Below are 25,361 nucleotides of genomic sequence, written 5' to 3' on the forward strand. Positions count from 1 at the left end.
TACAAACATCTTGTACTTTATTAAGCCAGTCAATGTGTTCCAACCACGGTCAGACGCATGCCATGAAATCAGAGGTCAAAAGGCCCTGTGCCCCCTGTGTCCCAAATCCTCTTTGAGTTCATCTTATCAGACAACTGACAAGTGTGTGGCGAGGTTCCGCTAGGACACACATCACCTGGACAGTGTGCCCACTCCTCCCTGGTTAATCACCATTGAACTGTGAATCCACAGGCTAGAGGTCGTTTTTGCTATAAAATGTCTGGAGAGTGAGCGTTAGCCTCCTTTGACTCCAACCCAGCAACCATTCTCTCAACATTGGTTGTAATGTTTGCAGAAGCAGAGGAAGGATTGGGTTACGGGAAAGCCATACCCATGGTCATTTCCCTTCTCATCCCGACAGACCTCTGATTTCATCATCGGCTGGTATCCCACTGTATTCCCCCCGCCCCCTTTAAACAGCTCCCTTGCTAGATGACAAGAAGGAAAAGCTGAGTCGTTTCAAACGGCATTCAAACAAATCGTGTGACCAGAGTGGGGGAACAGCCTAAAATAAAGAATTTTTGGCACAGCCTACCCATACAGTACAGTGTCCAACACACACCGAACAGCGTTTTTCACCCATAGCTACACATATAGACGGCTGCTGGCAAAACAAACATGTCACCCGCATGAGAAATCAAGGACGACATTAGCCCGCAGAAACCAACAGTCTCCGTGAATGCAGCTGTCGTGCTGAAGCTTCTGGGAATCCAACTCGGTGGAGGGGGAAAAAAGGAAAAGAAAAACAAAGCCCAGAAACACACAAAACGATTAAATTAAAAACAATGGTTTCAACCCCATAAAGCACTTTTTTTTTTTCTTTTTACCAGCATAGCGGGTGTTATGACGCTTGCGTTAACATTTCTCCCCCCAGGGGCTAGTTTGGACATGGTCTAAGAAGGTTTTTGGTAGCTACTGAGATAGCACCATTTGCATTAGCAGAGGAAGAGCTCGCAGAGGAAGAGCTGGCTTTGCAAGGCTTGAATGCTGCACTAGGAAAGCGTGGAAGGTCAGTTTGCAGCTACAGCTCAGGGTGGTGCTATTGAACGCTGTGGGAGACTCCTGTAAGACCCGAGCCACAGCGCTAAGCAGCTACGGGCACTAGTGCTGTGGGCCACAATACATCAACTCTCAGTCCCCCACTGGCCATTTAGTGATCTAGCCTCGGAGAAATACTTGGCATTAGCAACTTCCATTGCTGATCATTAAAAGTGGCCACCTCTGTTTGAATTCTAGCCTGGGATTTGAGATTCCTGGACCAAGTCCCCTGCTGGTTTAAGTCAGCACAGCTCCAGTTATGCATTTAATCATTGCTGCATATTTTTGACAGACCTGTGCCAACTTATTAGTTGGGAATTTTGGCCCATTGTGAGTTGTGGGATCCAGCCTTGAAAGCATCCTCCCCTGCACCTCTCCTGAAAAGAATCAAGCAGTGCCTCCAATTAAAGCCCAATGTAAGAAAACGTTTCATAAGAGGGAACAACGTGCCATCTTCCTCGGTGCCTTGATCTATGGCTGTGCTATTCCACAGACTCAGACGCTATTTTTCATCCCTTTTCCAGTTCAGATTAAATCCGGCAAGGGCACAGAAAGTGTGTTGCTTGCATTGAATCACGGTTGCATGGCCACACATTTTTGAAGGATAAAAGCATGCTTGGGGAGCTTCAAGATGCATCTTTGAAAACTAGCCACCCCTGCCTGAAGCTTCCTATCTCAGCAGAAAGAAGGTTGAAGATGTATACGGAGCAAAAGGGGCGATCAACACTCCTCATGACAGAGGATAACCAAGGGGCCTTTCCCATCCTCCTTAATGACCAAAACACTTGCGATATGACCAAAAATACCCTTTAGACAGGCAGTGCATCAAGACAGGGATGTTTTATAAAATACAGACACACACTCCCCCCTTTAAAAAAAAAAATCATGCCTTGATTTCTCTTTCTGGACACACGAAGGGGGATCTCTTTTTAGCTCAGCAACGTTTATTGTTACAAAATAAATTTGAGGTTAAAAAAACACCTTCAAAAAATGAAATTTAAAAATGTCTTGCACAGCCCCACTGCAACTGTCAAAACAGCCCCCCATCAACAGCCTGCTCAAACAGTCATTCCATTTCAAAAGACAAGGAGCTGTGGCATCAAGCTAGACATCTCTTCTGTGCCAAGACTTCTCCTCTTCCCTAGCATCATCCTCATTTCCCGGTCACATTTGTGCAGTGCTGGGTAGTTGCTCCGCACCCCCATTCTATCCATGATCTCTGCCTCACAAAGCTTGGCTCTAGGATTCCAGTCCCAATTTTGGGTTGCACTGTTGCCTTGGAAATCATAACTAACTGCAGTGCCAATGGGATCTGTTTGCTGGGGCCTGGTTTTCAGTTTCTGCTTCACTTGCACAGCTTTTCCCCCCCCTTAATCTCATCCGTGGCCATTGGAATATGCTACATCTGAACAGCTCCCATCCTGGGCTTTAGATATTAACTGCAGTAGAACTATTCCCATTTCTTTACAAAACCAGAACAGCATGTCTCAGACGGCACCCCCGGAAGGGAGAAAAAAATAAATATTTCCGAGGACTAGAGATGTAATCAGTTGTGACAAAGCTTCATTTAGTGCAGATCTTGCTTCCGCTACAACTCACTCATGGCTGTGGGTTCCAGTTTGCGTCCTACCAAGAGGAGCTGGGCAGAACACCCAAGTCAGAGAGAAGTCTGATCCACCAGACAGAATTCAAGATGACCTAGACGTGTGGGTGAGCGGGGAGTGTACTTTAATGCACTGGTCAGCATCATGTCAAAAACAGGGACAGAATTGCAGGGGGTGAATTGGTTTCACCTTCAAAGCTACACCGCTCTGGCTCGTACAACTCAGGTGGGAGGGTTCTGATGGAGACATCATACACAGGGTAGGTCTTTTTTTTACTTTTTGCATCTCCATTACATAAAAACATGAGCTAAACAGAAACAGACCTGATAAAAGAAAATAGCTGCACGCGTGTGGGAAAGGATAAATGCCATGCACTAAACTCCACCTGGGGACATACCACAGCTGAAATCTGTTTGTAAACACAGGAAGCCTTCAGAAGCGGGTGAAAGCCCCCATTCAGCACTTTTGCTTACGCTGTCTTCTTGGCATGGCCTAGTAAAGCACCACAAGTTTCAGGTGAAGACATAAAGAGAAAATCGGTTAGTAACACTGACCCTTTATGCCCTCCTCTGCTTTCCAAAGGAATAAAATCACCTTTAAAGCACACTGGCTTTCCAAGGCCTTTCATCTGAGCAACAAGGCTGCTGGCTGCAAAATGATCTAAGCTGCAAAGTGGATGAATCCTGTGGGATTCATACTGGTCTGAAACCAAAATGGGACATTTTGCAATTCTGGTATGATGCGTTATGCTGGGAAATCTGTAGGTATTGCAAATGGTTATGTTTTCAAATGGTCCATTCGTAGTACACTATTAATAACCAGTTATAGCAGCATCTTGTCAGGCCAAATTAAAAAGAGCTGGACAGAGACCAGTGGGTTAAACTCATTACTTGCATAGTTACTGCTGGTTCAAGTGGATGGGGACATCTGGTCTGAAAATACAGGGACACAGATCAACAGAGATGGAACTTCTACCCGGTGCTTCGTGATCTTTATAGCAATGTGCTTTTCATTTATAGGTATCAGTGTTACCAGAAGTCAGATGGAGGATGCGTAGAGAGGGTGCAGGAGAGAGGTTTGTAAATTTACCTCGCAGGAAACAAAGGGAGCTGATTCCAGCATCTGCACAGCTATTGCCTTCCCTTCCTTTATGGATGCTGTTGTACTGACTGAAAGGCACAGAACAGTCCATGAGCCAGCTCCAGATGACACTGACTTGCAGTGACCACTGCATTTCCCCCTCCTGCTCCTAGGGACTACATAAGCTCTGCAAACCCCTCGTTTTACACAGAAGAAGCTGAGTCCGAGAGCAACTGAAGAGACCGTTGATAAGCTTAAGAAAATCCTCTGTATCCCCTCCTCCCCCAACATCCCACTGCAAAATAAGGAAGAGGAATTAGGGACCGTTTGGAGAGGTTTTCAGGTCCAATTTGTCTCTTGAGTCTCAGCAGGCTCGAGCCAAATCAACAACCCTTGCCACTGTCTAAGCATCCAATGCAGCTCCATTACGACTACCAGCAACTAGCCTGGATTGCATTCAACCTGTACCCTCCCCTGCACAAAGACCTAATGCTGGGGGCGGGGGTCGTTTAGGAGGAGGAACGAATCCTTTCCTCCGATTCTCTCAAACAGCCCAAGCTAGACCTATCATGGCTCACAAAACACGCAACAAGTACAAAAGCAAGGAATGCACACCAAACTCCTAGCGGGATAGGGAAGGTTTCCGTCTGGTGCTTTTCTCTACAGGCAATAATCACTTTGCACTCCCCCCAGTATGGAAAGGGCCGGAGAGGAATAAATATATTTGTTCCTAAAACTTTTTTTTTGCTTTTCTGTTTAAAAATAGCATCATCATTTCCTTGTTCTCTTTAATTCTTTAACATTTGAAGAGGATGCAGAACCCCAAAGGAACTCCACTTTTTTAAATATGTATATATATATATATATATATATATATATATATATGTGTGTTTGTGTGTATATATATATATATGTATACACACACATACACACACACACACATATATATATGCTAAGAATTAAAAGAAAGAAGATGGAAAAATTAATTAAAAAGGTGTTCATTTTCCTATCACCAGATTCCCAACAAAGAGCACTCTTTGGAACTTTGTCCCCAGCCCCGGAGGCTAGCCCCTTCTGTGTTCCATTTCCACTGCCCTGGTTTTGGCTTGTTTAAATAAAGTACATACAGGGAGCTGCCTGACTATTGGGGACGACCAAGCAGGGGGATGAACGACTGCCCGTCTCTCGCCCATCCCTGCCGACCGGGAGAAGGGGAGATCTCTTCTTGGCCTCGCTGAGGTGTCTCTCTTCTCAGAGCAGTTGGCGCTGTTGGAGATGTACAGTCGTCTGTTCGTGGTGTGGGTTGTGGGTGTTTTGTGTGCGTGCCGGAACTGGATTTGTTTTTCTCATGGTTGCTGCTGCTGCTGCTTCTTCGTGTCAAGTCTCGCCTGTGTTTTGTTTCCTTCGTTCAGACACCGCGCGTTCTGAGAGGGGGAGAGAAAGGTACACCAACCCGATGCCCTTCTGACCATCAGCCCATCTCCTTCCACTGCTTGTAGAACTCCAGAACATTTTTTATTTCTACACTGGCACTGGCTGCTGCCTGGATAGCAGACTGGAGACAAAAACAAGACAATCACACACAGAGGGAATTTTTTCCTGCATTGCCAAGACAGCAGACTGGATGATACTATCTGTGAAGGCACTGACATGACCACCCATCACCATGGGATGGTATTAGCCTCAACACCCTTGTGTGAGAGAGAAGTGTTATCCTTCAGTCCCAGAGTGATTAAATGACTCACTTTAAGTTCCACATGGAACATGTGGCAAAGCCAGGAAATGAACCCAGGTCTCCTGAGCCCCAGTCCAGTGCCTTCACCACAAGATCAACCTCCCTCCTCAGTTTAAAAGCTCTTTCCCTTCCCTACTGCCAATGGAAGGAGAATTTTTATTTTATTAGGTAGTTCAGAGTTAGATTTTTATTTTTCCTTGACTCTGTGTGTGGGGCAGGGGAAGACATCAGTAAAATATCATGGAACGTTGGCATGGGAAAAGCCCACTGGTCTCCCAAAGTAATCTATCGTCCAACCACCACAATAGAGTCTCCAGAACTTTGTCCACCAAATTTAAATCTCCTAAGGAACGGGGCTTTTTGACTGAGGCTGACTGAGCTCAAAGTTGGGAAACATTTCCTGACAGCCTTCTCAAATTCTCTTTGTCATTTTTTTCTCTAATTACATGAAATTCCGCCCCTTTGGCCCACCCTGAACAATTCCTGTACACAACATGGAACTATGGTTTTAGAAGTTTTGCTGTTTTCCATCCTCAAGAGCACAAGATCAGTGACAAGAGAAGAACCTGGAAAAGGGGCACACTTTATTCCTTATATAGGAAGCCACAGCTCTTCCAAAGGGGGCACAGCCTACACAGAGGCTGAGATTTTCAAAGCAGAGAAGGGGATATAGACATACAATTGCCATTTCAATTGATGGGAGTTGGGCGTCTAGGCAGCTTTGAAAATCTCAGCAAAAGTGCCCATGCAGAACCAAAACCGTCGGATTTGTATTCACCCTAGGGCCCCTTTACGCAGCTCAGACGTCATAAAGGGGCTTTAAAATGGCGTAAGTTACAGTTATGCCCATTCCAAAGACCCCTTTGCGCTACCAGTGTAGTGTAAAGGCGCCCTACTGCAAACAAAAATAAGGGCCACGATTTATAACCCAGGCTTGTGGAAAAAGAGTGCACTTACTGGCCCAGGCAGAAAATACACTTGCAGAAAGGATGCTGATGGTGAAAGGAGTTTTTTCCCTTACCTGGGGTCAGGAAGGATTTTGTCAGTTGTTGTAACCCAGTTACCTTATTCTGAGACACTGACCTGCATGGGTGCAGAGAATTTGCTTGGATCATCCGGCTGAAAGCCAGTTATGATGGTAACCATCCCTGTGGTGTCATCCTCTCCGTTCCCTTGGGACAGAGTCAGCTGTTTGCAGCTGTCCAATATTTTATAGAGGTTCCTGTCACATTGATGTAAGAAAAATCAAATCGCTATTTGTGTCTGTGCAAACAGATACTGATTTCACTTAACTACAAAAGCATAAGTTTATACAGCTGCAGGGCAAGCTTCATCCTAGCAGTGCAGTGTCTCTCAACCCCATTATTTGTATTAAAAGTAGCACTGAGAGGCCCTGAGATCACGACCCCACCATGCACACCCATAATATGAGAAAGTCATAGCCCCAACTGTCTTATAATCTAAATAGACAAGACAGACAAAGGACAGGAGGGAAACTGAGGAAGAGATAAAGGAAGTGACTTGCCCAGCAGTCTAGTGGCACAGATGAGAATAGAACCCGGAGTCCTGAGTCCCAGTGGGACTAGTTGCATGAGTATGGGTTGCCAGATATGATCCTCCTCCAGTAGATAAGACACTGGACCTCACAGCCCCTTTGTTTTGCAGGTTTAAAACAATCTGAAGAATAGGATCAAATCTAGCAACCCAAATTTATGTAACTAGTCCCAAAGGTGGCACCTCATCCCAAAACCCACCTGGCACGCATGTAATGAGAAAGTAAGAACTCCAAAGGTGGTGCTAAGCTGTAACCTTACCAGGCATCTAAATCCTGTCTCTTCAGTTTATGCCTCTCAAAGTTTTTCCCAACATCTTTCTGGCAACGAATGTACCTGAGGAAAGAGCAGATTTGCTGAGTCCACATGGAGGTTACTAAAAGGGAAAATGTCAATATTTTAAAGCAAAGGAAGTTGTATGATTCTAAGCATGTTGGTTTCCTTGGTACTGCTGGATGTTTACCAAAAGCAGGTGCTGCCCTGTCACCCAGCTTGCTTAGGTCCCATTTGAAGTTCCTCATGGCTTTCTCTAGTCTCAACTAACCTAAATAATTTGATGTTCCTTCAAATGTAGATACCTCACTGTTTGCACATCACCAGATCAGTGGCATGTAAAGTGCCATCAGCCCTAACACAGATTTCTGGGTCATGACACCATTAACCTTCTGACATTTTACAAGCTGACCATTTATTCCTAATCTTTGTTTTCTGTTTCTCAGCCAATTTCTAATCCATAACAGTACTTTGCCTCTCACCTCATGACTCCTTAGTAGCCTCTTGTGAGAAACTTTGTCAAAGACTTTCTAAAGATCAAATAGATTAGAACACGCAGTTTTCCTTTATCCAATGTGTTGACTCAGTGCACGCGAGTAGACCAGAGAGGAACAATTTCCAGCATCACCCCAGTGGCCTTTTTCTAAAGATAGGACCAGACAGTGGCAAATATCGGACCGCTGATATAAAACCTGATTTTAAGGAAAGTTTGCATATTCTGTTAGCCACTCAGCCGCTTTGTTCTTAAGGGGATTTGATTACATTCTATATGCTTGAAATTCTTTTGGAAAAACCATTCCCCAATTCCTGTCCTAAAATGCTGTGCATCAATAAGCAGCTGCAACTTCCCACACCAGAAGTGGCTGCATTTCATTACTAAGTAACGTGGTCCCTACAGATACACAGAGATGGTCAGACAGTCGTGTGTTTTGGGATCCATCCATGAACCACATTAAATCATTGTGCTGCCAGTGCCCTCTTCGTACTGCCCTGGTATACGTTTAACTGTGCCCATTTCCCATTCTGTTCTTATTCTGTGTTCTATCTGAACAAAACACCATTTATCTGAAGGACTTTTTCTACATAAGAAACAGATACATTTATTTTAAAACCAAAGGGAAAGGGTATTTACCTGTTTCCCTTTTTAAATTCTGCCTCTAAATATCGGATGCTGTCGCGAGCGCCTGCATTCTCCTTTTTCAGGAAGTCTAAACCATCAATCACTAATAAAAAACAGAAGTGAGAAAGTTAGTTTGCTCGTGCCTTTTGCAGGTTAATCCTACATGTGGCATGAACTCTAGGAGCTGTGGAATTGCCTCTGGCAGGTGGCAATAACTTTATGCTGCTGCTAAATACAAACTAATCAGCTGCTGACCTGGACCTTTCTCCAGTTATTAGCTGATGAACCATGTTAGACTCCAGCCTGAGCTACAAATAAAACGGCCAAAGAAGGACCTATGCAATGATTTTCAGCTGCTACTCCTGAGGCAAGGAGCCTTTTTCAGTAAAACAGTAATTAGTGCTGGGAGTAAGCACTGAACTCACAGCCCTTGGGAATAGGATCCTCTAGCCACAAAACAGGGCAGGTCAGGCTCCCCTACAATGTCCCAACATTGCTCTAACTCTGACCTGAAGAGCTCGCCTTCCTAGGGGTAAACAGGAAGATCAGTTTCCATGAAACATTAAGTCCTTGATCTCTGCTGAGAATGCAAACAAGGGTGCCAATGAATGCCAGCTGTGGCCAGTGGTTTGAGATGTGGACATTTGTTTATAAAGTGTCGTGAATATACATGGGGAACTATGCAAAACAGAGAGAGAGTCCCTGCCCCAAAGACCTTGCAATCTATAGGAAAACCAACATGGGATAGAAGTTCTGGTGCAGGAAACCAATACAAGGAGGATTTATGGAAGAAACAGGATTTAAGGAGTGGGGTCTGAAGAAGGAAAGGGGGGTGTATGGCAGACAAGAACAGGTTGTTCTAAGTTCACAGGGTATTACAAAGTGATGCACAAAGTTGGGGGGGAATATGTAGTATTTATAGCTATTTTCATCCTCAAAGCCCTTCACAAACATTAAGGAAACGGGAACTTGCCCACCACCTCATTTCACACAAATCACAAAAACAGCCACCACAAATCAGGCAAGGCACATAGCAATGTGGGCTGAACCCGAGGTAATTTGGTTGTCATAAGACTGAATAGATTCCCCCAGCACACCAGCTAAGCCAACCATTCTCCAAAGCTCTGCAACACAGGGGCTGTCTTTGCCTCAGCTTTCTAAGAGTCACTAACCTCCTTGCACATTTATACAAGAACACTAGACAAGTTTTGCAGGGGAAATCCAGACACCAGTGTTCCCTCTGACCTACTGGAGGTTGCCGAGCTACTCACGAACCATGGGCCCGATTTCCAACAGAGCTCAGCACCTGACACCCCCCTCCTGTTCTCAGCCGGGGGACAGAGAGGATTCTCCATTGTTCTCAAAGGGAGCGTGACTCTCTTGAAAGCCTTTGGGCTTGAACCCCTTCAAAACCACACACGCAAACAGGAGCCTAATTGTACCTGTTCGAGGGATGATGATGATGAACCTGCCGCTGGTAGCTAACTGCCGGATGATGTTGAGGTGCTGGCAGAGAGCTTGGGTGTCTGGGACAAGATAAGGAGACATGGCAGACTGAGCTTTGGGCTGTTGGAGACTCCCCTCCAGCTGAGAAACCTCCAGCTGAAACAGGATAGCAGCAATACCAGATTAGGAATTCATGCAGAAACAGAAAGAGTGATGGTCCTCCTGTCATGTGCAGCCCAGCCCCTCCACTTCCCCAATCGCATGGCATGAGCCCGCCTGATCCTGACAAATGTGTTCCCTGGGCCAGTGGATGGTGAAAACTCTCCCAAGGCGAGGTATAAATTCCCTCTCAGCCTCAAATCAGGCCGTAAATTTGACTTTCTGCATCTGAGCAAGAATCACCTTGGTTAAGGGTTCCTGCCTGTACTGAGTCATCCTTGGTGCCTGAGTAGACTGACCGTTTTTATCTGTCACTCCATTAATGTGGCATCTACACAAACTCCACATACCTCTGAATATTTCCATGAGCCAGACCTTTTATTCCTTTCTTGACAAAAATAAGCTGTTCAAAGAGTCTCCCTATCTTTACAGAGAGCATATATAACATGTACAGCACACATCTGGCATATACCTTTATGGAGTTCTCCAAATCTGTACTCACAGGGGCACCTAATGGGGATGATACTACCTTGTGTTTGTACAGTGCCTTGCATCTCAATATCCCAAACGACTGACTAACGTCTTACCAAAGGCCCTTGAAATGCGTATACCTGTTTCCAGAAGGGTAAACTGTGACAGAATGGGAGATCTTTGCTAAGGTCACAGAGCAACTGAGGAGCTGGGCTGGAAATAGGACCCAGGAGTCCTGATTTTTAGTACCCCTGCTCTAACCACGCCTCAAATCAGACAGTACTGTTTTAAGAGGCAGATCTCTACAGTTTTTATTACACTAGGTCAAAACAGAGGGGCTGACCTGTTTGGGGTTTTTTAAGAATGAGATGTGAACAATTATGACCAGAAAATGATTTTTCCATAAGTGTACCAAATAGAAGATTGGCAGGCCAGGTTCACTCATGCGCTTGGACATTTAACTCTAAGTTAACAGACCTGGTGGTTTAGTTGAGAGCTGGGATCTCATACCTGCAGTCGGAGCTGAGCCATGTCTCTCATTAACCTGTTCCGACGAGCTTCCTCCGCAGCCTAGTTTTAAAAATAGAGTTAAAAATAAAATTAGCAGGAAGAGTGTGGGCTAGTGATTAGCATGTACTTCCAGAAAGGTACTGAGAAAAGGGGAACAAATCGCTCAAGGGACTGGTAAAGGGAGAGAAACTGTTTGCCTCCAGGTCACCAGCTTGAATCCAACCCAAGCCAACCAGGACAGTTGTTACCATCTGAGGGTGGCTTGTATGAAATGAGCGGGTACAAAAGTCCCCATCATGATTGGCCCACCTTGTCAGCTGTCTCAGCCGATGGGAGAGGAAGAATGGATTACCATCCCCCTCTGAGGAGGGCAGAGGCAAATTTTGGTGGGGCAGGATGGAAAAAAAGCTTGGTTCTGCCAATTCTTAAACTGCGTCTGCTCTGTACAACAAACTTTGGTCCTCCAAAGCTGCAAATCTGGGATGGAGTTTTTCCCATGCACAAAGACTACACAATAATGATTTGCCAGGGGGTGGGGCAGCTCTCTAGAGCCAATTCCCTGCATTACACTGGGGGACAATGCTTGTGGCACATTCATTAGCACGCCAGATTATCTATGACTTTTCATTCACAACTTGGTGGGGCGGATTATCCTCTTACGAAACAGCAAGACTCAACAGGAACAGACTTTTGTCCCTAGATGCACTTTGCTCCTGGCAAGCAGCTTTCCCAAGAGGAATGTGGCCAACCTCTTCTCTCACTAGGCACTGAAAGTGTGTCAATTATGAGCCATTACCGAGCTTGTTCAGGAACACACGGCCAGGCAGAGGAGCCAATGGCAACATTAGTCTGGGATGCCAGCATGTCACAGACCAGAGCATCAGCCCCTCTGAGGGTACGTCTACAATGCCTGCAGCGCTGTGAGGTGGGCAGCGTAATCACGCTTTATCGCTGGGGAGAGCTCTTCCGGCAATAAAAAAATAACCACCCTGAATGAGCGGTGGTAGCTTGATCGGCATTCCTGGTGATAAAGCGCTTTTCAGTGTTAAAACTTTTGCCGCTCAGGGGGGTGTTTTTTCACGCTCCTGAACGACTAAAGTGTCAGTGCTGAAAGTGGCAGTGTAGACACAGCCTAAGACTCTTCCAACTCACCATGCGGAACTGGGCCTGGGCCTGATGCAGCAAGTTGTCCTGCTCAGACTGAGCGATGCTAATGAAGATCCCGACCTCCGAATTAAACTGCAGGATGCTGCCTTGCAAGTGGGTGATGAAGTGGCCAAAGCTGCGGATGCAGCAAATACGAATCACGGACTGCAAGGAACGAGATGGTTTGACATGAGATGTACCACACCCCCCTGGCAGCAGCCTGTGCTAGCTGAGAAGCTGGAACCTAAACTTTTAGAAAAAGGTGGAAATGACTAAAAACACACACACACACACACACACACACAGTGAAAAATTCTGTGAATGTTCCTGAAGATGCAGGACATGATAATTCTTTGGAGAAAATAAATGGGGTCAGGGGTGCAGGAAAGTCAGCCAGAGTGCTTTGAAATATTTGCAATCAGGGTTTTCGAACCGAGAACAATGACATCTGGCTTTTCAGAGCAATCTGTGCCGGCCAGTTATCCCATCGTTGGAACCTGAGTCGTCATCTCTCTGAAGAGGGGTGACATAACTAACAGGACAGCTAAGCAGGCTTTAGTAAAAGGAGGGACTGTACTCGGCTTTGGATTGTTGTATCTTGCCTCAGAGTTTCTCCACAGAGCACCAAAAGCATGAGGAGACATCCAGGAATTCATCCCCGGGCTTCCTCAGCTGGAATCTTACATTTTTAAAAACGCAGCTCCCAGATCAAAGGCCATAACATTCCCTTAAAAATCAGGTAGCAAAGGTGGACAAATGTTAATGTGCTCTAAGTCATCAGGCAGTTCAGAGATTGCCGTAGCAAAATTAGATGGACCACTACTCTCCTGACTTTCTCCCTAAATATCTCACCTTCCCCTATGCAGTAATGATGATCTTAGCCCTTTTTACTCTGCAGCTGGGCTGACAATTAAAGCCATTCTGGGCATGAGTATGGCACAATGCCAATTCTTCTGCCACTGCCAGTCATCGTCACTGACACAGGGCTAAAGGAGATAGCCTGCAAACGGTTCAAGACTCGTCCCAACTGATTTATCCAGACAAGGAGGGTGAGGGGTTAAACACAGCAAAGAAACCCATAGGTAGCAGCTCTGCGTTGCTTTGAGGGGAAAGGGAAGTTTCTGGACACTGCCTGGGCGATGGAGCTAGAAGCAATGTGAATCATCCTGAGGTTCACAAAGGTATTTCAGTTCGGGGCACACTCTCTCCCACAATAAAACTAGACTCTCCTCCTGTGTTGCTAGGATAAGGAAAAGTTTCTATCAAGACAAGTTTAGCTGGTAGCAAGAATCCAGGGCTCGCCTATCCTCACCTCCTCCACCGCTGAGAGTATGGGTCTGTCCTGCTCAAAGTTAAACCTCTTGTGTGCATTTTTCAGAGGGGGCAGGTTACGGAGCGCCACATCTTCTGGAAGCAGCAAGCTGGTGCTCAAGTCTGGAAGTTCACAGCCAATCAGCAAGTCCTTGACCTCGTTACCAAGAGCCAGCCCTAGATTGTTGGGGGGAAATACAGTAAGATGTGACTGATCATCACTGATGCCAGGACAGCTGAGGTCCGAAGTCTTATGCTGTGCTTTATGTTCTTCAAAGTTCAAGCATTTTGGTCATACGGGAATGTCTATGGCATGCTACCAGTTTCCATTAAGGTTTGAGCCAGTCAATCAAGTACCCTGCTTTAGTACAGTTTGACTCCATCCACACTAGCTAACCAAACCATGGGAGGTAACTAACTTGAATCATGATTCAACACAACAGAGGCTAAGGTAGACATAGCCTTACTCATATTCCATCATCCTTGTAAACCACGTTGCATTAGTTACTCTCACCTTGCAGGATAATGAGCTATAAGCCCCACTGATAACTAGGTTTGAAAAATAAGGAGTTGAATCTGTGCAGGGAGCATTGTTTGTTTGGAGGATAATGATACGGGATGGGCTCCGACGGTACCTGGTTCCTTCAGTTCTCCAGCAGAAGGCAGAAGGTTCAGAAGCACGGACAGTCTGTTCCATAGACTCTGGGAGCTCTGGAAGAAGGAAAAAAAAAAAAGGCTGCAAAATAAATCAAGTCATGCAAATCTTCAAGTCAAGATAGATGCAAATAATTATGAGGATACTTTGCACTTTGATAGCACCTTCCAGAGACTTCAAAGCACTTTGCAAATAATTAAGCCTCAACATCCTGTGAAGTAGAGATTAGTTTAATTTGATAGACAGGGAAACCAAGGCAGAGAGGCAAGGATGACTTGTTCAAAGACACAATAAGACACTAACAGAGTCAAGAATAGAATCTCTGGCCTATGGATGCCCAGTCTCCTGACCTAGCCAGCAGGCCACCTAACCAGCAGTTGCTTCTACATCCACCCTCTCATTTTTTTGGCGAGTTGTTGAAACAGACAGAAGACTCAATAGCAATCGTGATAGATGATCCCTGTGTCTAAATGTGGGTTTGTCTCATTCTCATGGCTTCTAGGTCAGGGCTATTTAATAACCCTGAATCCCCTGTTCCCCCATCACCAAAACGTATTTGTAGGGTAGAACCTAACAATAACATAGTTATAAAAGTGAGAGGAAGTAATTTGATTATGAATAATACATTTCATCCCAAGAGATCCCAAACTGCTTTACAAACTTAACACACTGATTTGCAAACCATGCACAGAGATCACTACCCCCATCACTGAGTTGCTGTTGAATCTATGGTGCAACATGGGATCTGTTTAACAATACACATTAAAGTCACAATCATTATTTATGCCAGGAAGGGACAAACAATGTATCCACCTGAATCTACAGGGAGGCTTATCACAATATAATCACCCAAGCTGACACTTAAGAGACGCTGTCATTAACAGTGTACATTTAAACAAAACCCCCACACCTGGGCACACATGATGATGAGGTCAGTGTTGGTTCTCAACCAGTCCAGGAACACCTTGACAGTCGGAAGCAGGCCCTCATTGGTTATGATCTCTAGTTTCTCTTGGAGGGATCTCTCGTTCCGACAGGATTTGTTACTGGTGATGCTCTCTTCAGAGTCGGACAAGTCATCTGAAACAACAACGAAAAGAGCAAAGATACCCTGCGTTAAATATCAAGTGGAGACCTGGTAAGAAACCATATTGGCATTTGCACAGCGAGTCACCACTGGAGTGGGAAGGGAAAGATGCTTCAACTTTCCCTGCTTCATCCGCACACACCCACAACAGTAGTTTACTGATTGGTGTAACTATCTCTTGGAAGGCAGCAGGCTCATCATGCTGACCAGTATAGTCTCACTGTGTCCTTGTACTCTCCTGTCTGTTCGCTTATCCATCTGTTCTCTCTTCTCTTACACTTAGATTTCTCCTTGGGGAAAGGTCCGCCTTTTGTTCTACATTTGTACAGCCCCTACCACTAGGGGGTCCTGGTCCATCTCTAGATCTCTAGGCACTACAGTAATCAAATAATAAAAGTAATAATAAACTAGTGGCTAGAAGAACAGCTGACACACCTGGGAGCGATTCCCAACTTCCCCATACTTGCTGTGTTATCCTAAGCAAGTTAGTGACCCTCTGATCCTCCCTGCCTATCCTTTCTTCAGTGGGGACAAGAATGCTTCTTTATTCCACCTGCATCAAGTGCCGTGATATCCTTATCCGTTGACTTACCTTATGCTTCTTGTTCCGGTGGAGTACCAAAGTCCACGGGAGAGTGATCGGCGGTTGATTTAGCGGGTTTTCAAATTGCTGCACATCGGTCACCCCTCTGCCCTCCCCCCCCCAGCCCCTGGAAGTGGGAGACAAGCCCTGAGGCTCTGTCTAGACTAGGATTTAATGGTGTGGCATTAGATCATGTTAGCTAACTTGATCTATCCCTTTCTAAATATCCAGATTTAGCATGCTAGAGTACAACTTGCCTTTTCTTGACTAGAGTTTTAGAAGGTGTTAGTTAGCTCAAGCTAGTTAACATGATCTCACACTGTACCTTTAAATCTTAGCCTAGGCAAAGCCTGAGTCCTTCTCAGAGTTGCACTCCCATGGAAACTAGGTTTGAGCTCGATGCAAAATGCTTCCTTGCTCCCGGATATAAGGGAAGCTGGAAGGAGTCACTAACAAACAAGACCAGACTGGCCCAAGTGGTTTATCTGAAATACAGACAATGCACTTGTATTATATCATCTCTTTTTCTATCTGTTCTCTCCCAGAACATTACTTTGTTTGAATAATACATGTCACTGAATAGCTTTAAGAAATCTGCAGTGCCATCTACTGTGCATCAAAAGTTAGAATCTGGCCCTACAAACCTAAAGACTGATGTGATATTATGGTTGACAGTGTATAGAAATTGCCCCTAATGCCACATCTCTGCTCTTTGCATGTCACTCAGTCAAATCTGCTGACTTTTACTGACACAAACAAGTTTTCACTTCTGTGAACTCTGCAGAGCTCACCAAGCCAGTACAGCTAGGGGAGAGTCACCTGGATTCTATTTGCCTCATTCACCATTAACTTAATTGCCAGTTAAGTTCCAATCACAACATTTTTATGATTTAATAAGCAGTAAAACAGTCAAAATTTCAAATTCAGCTAGACTCTGCAGCACTAGCAATTGAACAGACCTTTAGCTTTGTGAGTGGAATGAATTTCATCAGGAAGCATTGACAAAAACACAGAACCCAAAACTAATTTTACAGATATGCTGGTGACTTTATATTGGCATTTAAACATTAATGGCCCATTTCTTCATTACCCTACACCTTGTGCAGGCATTTACACTAATGCTCTATGAAACACTTGCAAATCAGAACAGTAGCATTTTGTACATACTTTGCAATGGTATAAATGACTGTACAATGCAGGGCAACAGAGAAGAATGGTGCTAAGTCTGCTTTTCATACTACCACAGAAGTCAGAGATGAGAAAAACCTAGTCATAGAATCAGAGAATATCAGGGTTGGAAGGGACCTCAGGAGGTCATCTAGTCCAACCCCCTGCTCAAAGCAGGGCCAAACCCCAACTAAATCATCCAAATTTTTTTCCTTTTTGCCTCAGATCCCTAAATGGCCCCCTCAAGGATTGAACTCAAAACCCTGGGTTTAGCAGGCCAATGCTCAAACCACTGAGCTATCCCTCCCCCTAAAAGATTTAAAAAAATAAAATTAAAAATATATATAGCACCTCCTTGGAGCTGCAGACTCTCCCGCGTGGTGCCGTGAGAGTCCTTCTCCCAGCCATGTGTGTCCCCAAGGTGCCCCAGTGCAGCGTGGAAAGCACCAGCCTCTCTGGACACCAGCTCCGAACGTAAGGGGGAGCCAGAGTCTCCGAGTGGGTTTGATTTTGAGGAGTGGTCCAGACGCTATGGTGCTGAGGGCTGTAGAAATGCCCCCATCCCTCCAGCAGCCTTCTCTGGAGTAGCCCCGGCACCTCTTATCTATCAGAACTGTTCCCTTTGAACAGGTTATAACAGCATTTCCCAAAGTTTTTAAAGTTGATCCCCCTTTTAAGAAAATGAAACTGACCTCAACTCTTTTGCTACCCTTCAATGCCTGGTCCACACTACAAAATTATGCTGGCATACTTATGTCATCTAGAGTGTGAAAAAATTCACAGCCCCTAGTCAACATGTGCCAGCAAAACCCCCACGCAGAAGCAACTATACATACAGAAGAGTACTTCTATTAGCTTAGTTCAGGGAGGTGGTGTAGCTATCCCAGCAGAAGAACTCCTGCCACTTAGGCTGCATCTACACTAGGGAACTATGCCAGAACAGGCTCTGCAGTGTAGAGAAAGCCTTAATTTATACATCATCTCCACCCTGCAATCTAATCCTCTGCACCCAAACTTTAGGAAATGCTGGTATAGCTCTTCATAACACGACCTTTCCTCTCCTTTCTTACACGCTTTGAAGAGCAGCAAAGTGTTTAAATGTCAACACTGTTAACTCTCATTGGCATGTAAATCAGCACTCACTGAAATGAATAGGGCAGTTCAGACCACAGAGATACTATGTCAGGCTCGCTGAAAACTCAGGCAGACATCTCTGTACAAGTTACATTTGCTTCACATTTTGAAGGTTTTCTTCACAACCATAACAGCTAGAGACTTTAAAAATAAAAGATGACACTTTTGAGAACTAAGTTCCACTGATACCTCCTCAGTTTGTCCTTTGCATCCCACAGGGGAATACAGCACATACTTTGGGAAACACACCGACTTATAATGTCCCTCCGTATTAATTAATAAAGCCCCTAAACACCCAGTTGGAAATATTATTGTGCCTATTGCACAGAAGCTTACAAACTATCTCAAACTAGTTCAATAAGTAAAGTTATCTCACTAAACTGTTCTGTGTTAACAGGTTAATCATCTTTTATTACGTCACACAGAAATACTATACAACACTGTCCTGATGCACTGCCCTCTCGTTTTACGGTAACATATGGATCTGGCCTTCCATGCATTAAGGGTGAAATTAATTCCTATGCAAACAGGCAGCCTATCCACCACTTAAGTCCCACTCCGGTGAAAACAGGGCTATAAGGGACTTCAGTGTATCATGCTGACAAACAGTACCTCATTGTTCGCTCCCTATATCCATCTGTTGTCTCTTTTCTTACATTTAGATTGTAAGCCTCTTGGGGCAGGGACCATCTTGAGTCTGTACAGCACCAAGCACAACAGGGTCTTGGTCCACGACTGGGGCTCCCAGGTGCCACGGTAGTGCACAGTAATGCACTAAAGTGTTGCACAGGGATAGATTTCACTCCTCGAGAAGACTGCTACTGCTCAATCATTTTCTACCCAGCTCTGTATATTCTTCCATGCCAGTAAAGATATAATTTGTAACCAAGTATCCATCCTTACCTTGCTCAGGGAAGCCGGGCTTCTCCACATCCCCATTGACACAAGGCTTGCTGTCCACTACCTGCTTCAAGGCAGCTGGTTCATGAGTTGGTTTCAAGAGGACGTTGCTGAAGGTGGGGGCCAAGCGAAAGCAGCGTTTGGTCTGGAACAGCTGTGTGGACATGGCCTGGAGGTTACTGGCTATGCTAGCTTCATTAGTGCCCATGGACCCTGGCCCATTGACTGCAGCATCTGAATTCTCAGTCTTGGAGACACTCAGGCTTTTAGAGTCCACCAGCCCGCTCCCCTCCATGCAGTTTTTTAAGGCCTCCTTGGCCCCATTTTTCATGCTTTTGGTTCGGCCGCATCCCTCCTCCCCTGGTTCGTCCTCCATATCCTCCAGGTCGGAACGGGATTCCTGGCTGTTCATGTCTGAGTCTGTCTCCACATCAAAGGCTGTCTCCACCTCCTCGTCACTTTTCTCTGAGCCACTCTCCGAGCCATCGCTGCCCTTAGTGAAGTCCTGGCTGGAGTCAGAGTCGAAGCCCTCACTCAGATCACTCTCATCGACCTTCTGGGGATGGCGCCGGCGGCGCAAGCAGGAGAGACGGGAGTATTTCTTGCTCTTCTTGTTGTCCTTCTTCCTCTGCTCATCGCTGGGCCGGTGGTTGGCTAAGTCAGCATCTGCTTCCTTCTCAACGGAGTTCAAGGGCTCCCGGGTCTCTTGGTCATCTGCAAGACACCCGAAACAAAAAAACTTGGAACTGTTTGATGTACAACCCAACCAGGTGGCCAATCCCAAGCCGGGGAAAGCGCTGGTGTCTCACTTCTATAGCAGCTTTCATCAGAGGATGTTTCAAGGCACCCTTGGGAGATAATCCCACTTTACAAATGCGTCAACGTAAGCACCAACAAGTGAAGTGATGTGAACTCCCTGACCAAGCCCCAATCGCACAGAAACAGACAAGTTTAATTACGGACAATTCCTTTACCTCCTAATGGCACTTACTAATCCCCAGATCCATTCAGTAGCCAGCAGCAGAAGTTTATCCTAGCAAATACAGGTGTTCCACTCAGTATGACACTGGTTTAAATCCTGCTCAAGTTGTACCTAGCAAGTGAAAGCCACTTCCATTTGACGGCTGGTAGATGGGCAGCTAGTATGAAATGAATGGACAGATCTCAATCCAGTTTCTAGTTATGGAATCCATATTATACAACCCACAAGGGCCTTAGACATGGAGTCTGTCCAGGACAAGACTGGAGTACACAAGCAGAAGTCTAAAGAAGCTTGTTTTCATATTGTTTGAGATGCACCTGATCAGTCATTACGTGGCTTCAGGTTTCAAGACTGCCACCCCAGTACAAAATTCATTTAAACACAAAACCACTTTCTTCCCCAGCCCAACTTTCCAATGAAAGAGCCCACGCAGTTAACTACAGAGAAAATTTTACTTCTTAATGGGTCCTTAGCAAGAGAGGAATACACACGTTTTACCAGAAGAAAACAAATTCACTGACTAATAAAAATGCAATCTTCTGCCAAGAATTCAGTCATCCGACCAGAGGCTAATTCGTCTTAGTTGAGATGCATTTAAAATAAAAATCTTGGTTTAAAAATAGGCCTGTATTTAACTTTCCAATTAAAACGTGTTGCATGCACTTCAGATTGCTGACAATATAGCAAAGGGGCAGGATACTTGCATGCATGTCAGAAGGTTTAAAATTAAAACGAACTGCTCCTCTCAGTAATCTTGGATTGAACTGGTCTAATCCACCTTTCTTATTAGACCGATAGCGCTCAGTGTCTTAAGATGCTTAATTCACCTTGTTTTATTTAAAACCAAGGCTGGGGGAGAATCTGCATCAACTATATAAACACAATAGCTTATTAAACAACACTGCAGTGCAGTGGTATGTGGGAATTTTCTCAGAGGAGTAGTCAAGACAGGTTGAAACATTCGACTAATTTTATAAGAAAGGAAGGAAGGAAGGAGAGAAGGAAAGAAAGCTAAAGTTAAATTCCTCTTCTGCAGAAATGAATGAACTACACAAGCATGCCATCATTCTAAAGATATACAACTATTACTGTTCAGACTAGTTTGTACATTATTCTGGATATGTTTGGTGTGTTCGGTGGAACTGCTTAAGGCCAGTGATTAAGACCCCAACACAACAACATTTAATTAAATTAACCTCCACCTATAAGCATAAGAGTTAAGTTATTCCCATCTTTAATTAGTGGTCATTACATCATCCAAAATATCTCTGGCCACATACTGGAGAGTCCTGTTTAATATGAATCTTCAAGTACATTACTTGGGTCAAGAAAAATCTGAATGTCCATTTTTCTAAAGATAGTGATTGTGCAGAATTAACGAAGGGGCAGGACTTCAGCTTTCCCCGAAGCTGAATGGACTTGAAAGAAAATAAAAAGCCTGATCAACAGGCAACCTTGGAGACCAAAGACTTCCAGTTTATCCTACAATAATAGAAATGTAGGGCTGAAAGGGACCTCAAGAAGTCGTCAAGTCTAGCCCCATGCACTGAAGCAGGACCACGTAAACCTAGAATCTCTCTGACAGGTGTTTTCCCACCTGTTCTTTAAAACCTCCAATGATGGGGATTCCACAACCTCCCTACTTCAGCGCTTAATTATCCTTATAGTTAGAAAGTTTTTCCTAATCTCTAACCTAAATCTCCCTTGCTGGAGATTAAGCCCATTACTTCTTGCCCTACTTTCAGTGAACATGGAGAAGAGATACTGAAGAAGAATGAGCTGGAGAGAGATACAGAATGACTGTTCCAGACAACAGGGAAGGCGCCTCTTGCATGAACTGTAAGATCATGAAATGGGACAGGGGAGAGAAGTGCTAGATGAACAGAGGATGCAGGATTGGAAGGGGCCTGCTGGGTTGTCGAGTCCAGTCCCCTTCTATAGCAGGCAACCTCATCATATAAGCCCATTCATCAACTTATCAGAGGATGTAGCAAGAACGGCACAGACAAGATCCATGGGTTCAGCTGGAGCAAAGCCAATGGAGAGTTTTAAAAGCCATGCAGGACTCATTTGAACTAGACCCTGAAATGAATGAGGAGTAAGCGGAGGTGTTACAAGACAGGGAGGACACGCACTTTGGTCACATTTGTGAAACTGAAGTTGTTGCTCAACGATTTAGCAAATGTCTCTAGTCTGTGCCCCCCACCACTTCCCCATGGGCTGCCTTGGAACCCAGAGGGTCTTCCCTATTTTTCACAGCAGCAAGCATCCCTCTGATAGCTTCCTATGAAAGCACAGTCATCCAGAACAGGGCACTCTGGAGTAAAAGAGGGGACTTCCTTTCCCTCGGTGCTCAGCATACAATTTGTGCCTAGTGCTTCCAGCCTGGCAGTGAAGGATCAAAGCGTTTCAAACTCAGCTCTGCAAACCCATAGCTGTGCACTGCACTACAAAGCTCATACTGAATACACTCAGGAAAGGGGCGTGGTGGCCACAGAGAGGGAAGTAGTTTGAGCTAACACAGCACTCACCACCTCCCTCTTATTACCTGTGCCGTCGCTCTGGAACGCTGGAACTGGATTCTCCCCTTCTTCCAGTTCTGCCTGCAGGCGAATATTGACGTGGTTTATCAGATGAGAAAAGAGGGCCAGAGTGAAAGCAATGGCTGCACTGTACTGCTTTGAACCTGCAACAGGACAGCACAGAGGTGAAGCGAATAGACTACCCCTGTTCTGCAGCAAAATGGATGTCAAATAAGATACGTTTAAGATTTACTGTCTAATTGCATAGGACACAGCCATCTTGACAAGTGGCATCAATATCCAGGGGTTTCCACTTTCTGAAAAAACTTCAATCCATAAATCAGCCCAAGGTGGCATCACCAGTATTTCATCTCTCACCTTAATGATAGGAAATAATCATTTTTTATGCAGATCTTTCTATTATAGTGAAAAAAGTGTTGGCAAGCAGGATAACCATCTGGTATCTGAAGGACGTAAACACCAAGAAGGGAGAGAAGCTGCACACTCTAAACAATTCCTCTTCCTTCTCGGTGATGACATCCTTCCGATACCAGATGGTTATCCTTCATCTACATTTTCCCAAAGGAAGTGGTGGATGCATCATTAATTAGGACATTGCACATTGAATTGGACACTAGAAAATACACTGTAGGGAGCAATCCTGACCCGGTCCAGGAGATAGATTTAAATACAACATAGTAAGTCTTCTCCATCACTAACAACTAACAAATTTCAAGTTAGATTATAGGAGTTACCCAGTTCTAAATTAATCTGTGTAAAGTGGGTCCCCTTATTCCAGTGGTCCCCAAACTTTTTCTGTCATGGCTCCCCTTATCCATAATGGAATCTGTCCATGCCCTCCTGGGGGCTGGGAGCCAAGGGCTGGGGCTGGCCCAGAGTGGAGCTGGAGGCAGAGTGGGGCTGAATGGCGCTCCCGCCCTGCCCCCCATGCGGGCTGGCTCAGGCCCCTCACCCCACAGTTTGGAGACCACTGCCTTATTCTATGGAAGATGAGTGTCCAGAATAGACAGGTCATCTTGTTCAGCATTTATGTTCTTCTCTCACAGCACTACAATTCGATGAGCCACCAGTGTTCATTGTTAGTGCACTGATTACCTGCCCGTTTGAGGCTGTGGACGCTCATCAGGCAGATGATCACCATGCGGAAGATGAGGAGGTCGGGAAGGAAGGAATATCCACACTCATATTCCTCTTCATCTTCGCTTGCTGAGTTCAGATTAGGAGGAGAAGGCAGGTAGAACAAGCAAAGGTTGAAATCCTCCAGCACCGACTGGCAAAGAGATGTTAGCTCAGAGTCCACAGAGCTTAACGTGAGGGGAAAAACAAATAAATTTACTCTTCAAATGCCCTGCACCAAGTTAAGTCTCAAGCTCCCGGCAACTGGAACGTTCATGTGGATACTGAACAAAAACTGGTGCAAGCTCAGTCATCACTTAAGTCATTTAGAACAAGATAGGACAAGGCACTGGAGAATATACTGAAGGGAACAATCATGCACAGGCAGAGGGGGAAAGACTAGATAATCTGAGCAATCTTTCCCATCCCTACAGAGTGTAAACTAAAGTGACACAGTAAACAGCTGTCGGAGTGTCTCCTATACTGCCAGGATGGATCACTAGAGAATGAAGTGAGGGGCTCAACTCCTCACTGTTGGGATGAAGGTGCTGCCTCCATGGCTGACCCAAGCAGCGAGAAACTAGTCACAATTGACCTTTCATCCCATGTAGTAATGGCCAGGATATGAAGCAGTACATTGGGGGGAGGGATAGCTCAATGGTTTGAGCATTGGCCTGCTAAACCCAGGGTTGTGAGTTCAATCCTTGAGGGGGCCATTTAGGGATCTGGGGAAAAAATTGGGGATTGGCCCTGCTTTGAGCAGGGGGTTGGACTAGATGACCTCCTGTGGTCCCTTCCAACCCGGATAGTCTATGATTCTAGTCGATGATCAGCTAATTCTTCATTGGTTACTTTAATATACTGACCCAATCAGCTATGGAAAGTTAACAGGTTTCTACAAGTCTGGAGCTCAATCTGATGCTGATATGATCCTTTACACTCCTAATCTAAGGATCTCAAAGCACTTTAGAAACAGCCACAAAAATTCTGCATGAGATGGATAAATATAAATCATCACTGGGTGACTTTCTTCCCACAGGGGTATGCCTGTGTCAGGAGGCACTATATGGCAATACACATCAATATATACAGTACCCTTCATTATTAAGAAGAGTGAACATTTCAGAATCAGTTATTTCTACTGTGTAGTTAAAACATTACACTGCAACAGCCTAAATCGAGAGTCTCGACCTTTTTCCTTCTGTGACCTCCCACACCTGTTCTCATCTGCAACCTCACACACACCCCAGAGTCATTTGCAGCTCTTTGCTGCTTCAGAGGCAGCATTATGGGAATCAGTACAGTGGATTACAAGATGTTCCCAGCTTTTAGAGAGAAACTGTCTGCAAAAAGTCCAGCAAATCCTCTTCAGCAGGATAGCAGACACGGGCAATTGGAGGAGCTCTATTTCCTCTTCCACCCCGAGACACATACACCACCCACTGAATGTGCGTTACATAGAGTAACAGTGAAGTGTAAATCCAGGGTCAACCAGCATAAATCAATTCATTAAAATGGGCAAGAGAATCAGAGTGTGCACTGCCCCCTAACAGAAATCAATCTGTAACAAACAGTATTTAAAGGGTTAACCTAGAGCTACCTGAAATCTCTTGGCAGAGACAGAAAATCCAGGAAAAGCCATGCAACTGTACAAAGCTTTCCACTTATTCCAACAGAAACAGGTTACAGAAAGAATAGCATCTTTCCCC

At 45.1% G+C, this 25,361-nt stretch overlaps 1 protein-coding gene across 2 annotated transcripts in view; it reads right to left on the reverse strand.

Annotated features, from left to right (window-relative positions):
* Window positions 1–25,361, reverse strand: part of SMG5 (SMG5 nonsense mediated mRNA decay factor) — a 44,311-nt gene continuing 18,950 nt past the window's right edge. For both annotated transcript variants that reach the window (XM_077840894.1, XM_077840895.1), the window contains 13 exons: window positions 23,632–23,840; window positions 22,542–22,679; window positions 19,015–19,725; window positions 15,051–15,220; window positions 14,121–14,196; window positions 13,487–13,662; window positions 12,181–12,339; window positions 11,029–11,088; window positions 9,885–10,044; window positions 8,455–8,545; window positions 7,311–7,385; window positions 6,580–6,718; window positions 1–5,316 (listed from right to left, as the gene is read on the reverse strand). In XM_077840894.1, coding sequence (XP_077697020.1) covers window positions 5,233–5,316; window positions 6,580–6,718; window positions 7,311–7,385; window positions 8,455–8,545; window positions 9,885–10,044; window positions 11,029–11,088; window positions 12,181–12,339; window positions 13,487–13,662; window positions 14,121–14,196; window positions 15,051–15,220; window positions 19,015–19,725; window positions 22,542–22,679; window positions 23,632–23,840 — 2,248 coding nt within the window. In that variant the 3' untranslated portion in view covers window positions 1–5,232. The remainder of the gene's footprint in view (window positions 5,317–6,579; window positions 6,719–7,310; window positions 7,386–8,454; window positions 8,546–9,884; window positions 10,045–11,028; window positions 11,089–12,180; window positions 12,340–13,486; window positions 13,663–14,120; window positions 14,197–15,050; window positions 15,221–19,014; window positions 19,726–22,541; window positions 22,680–23,631; window positions 23,841–25,361) is intronic.

Source organism: Eretmochelys imbricata, chromosome 24 (assembly GCF_965152235.1).
Source record: "Eretmochelys imbricata isolate rEreImb1 chromosome 24, rEreImb1.hap1, whole genome shotgun sequence".
NCBI lineage: Eukaryota > Metazoa > Chordata > Testudines > Cheloniidae > Eretmochelys > Eretmochelys imbricata.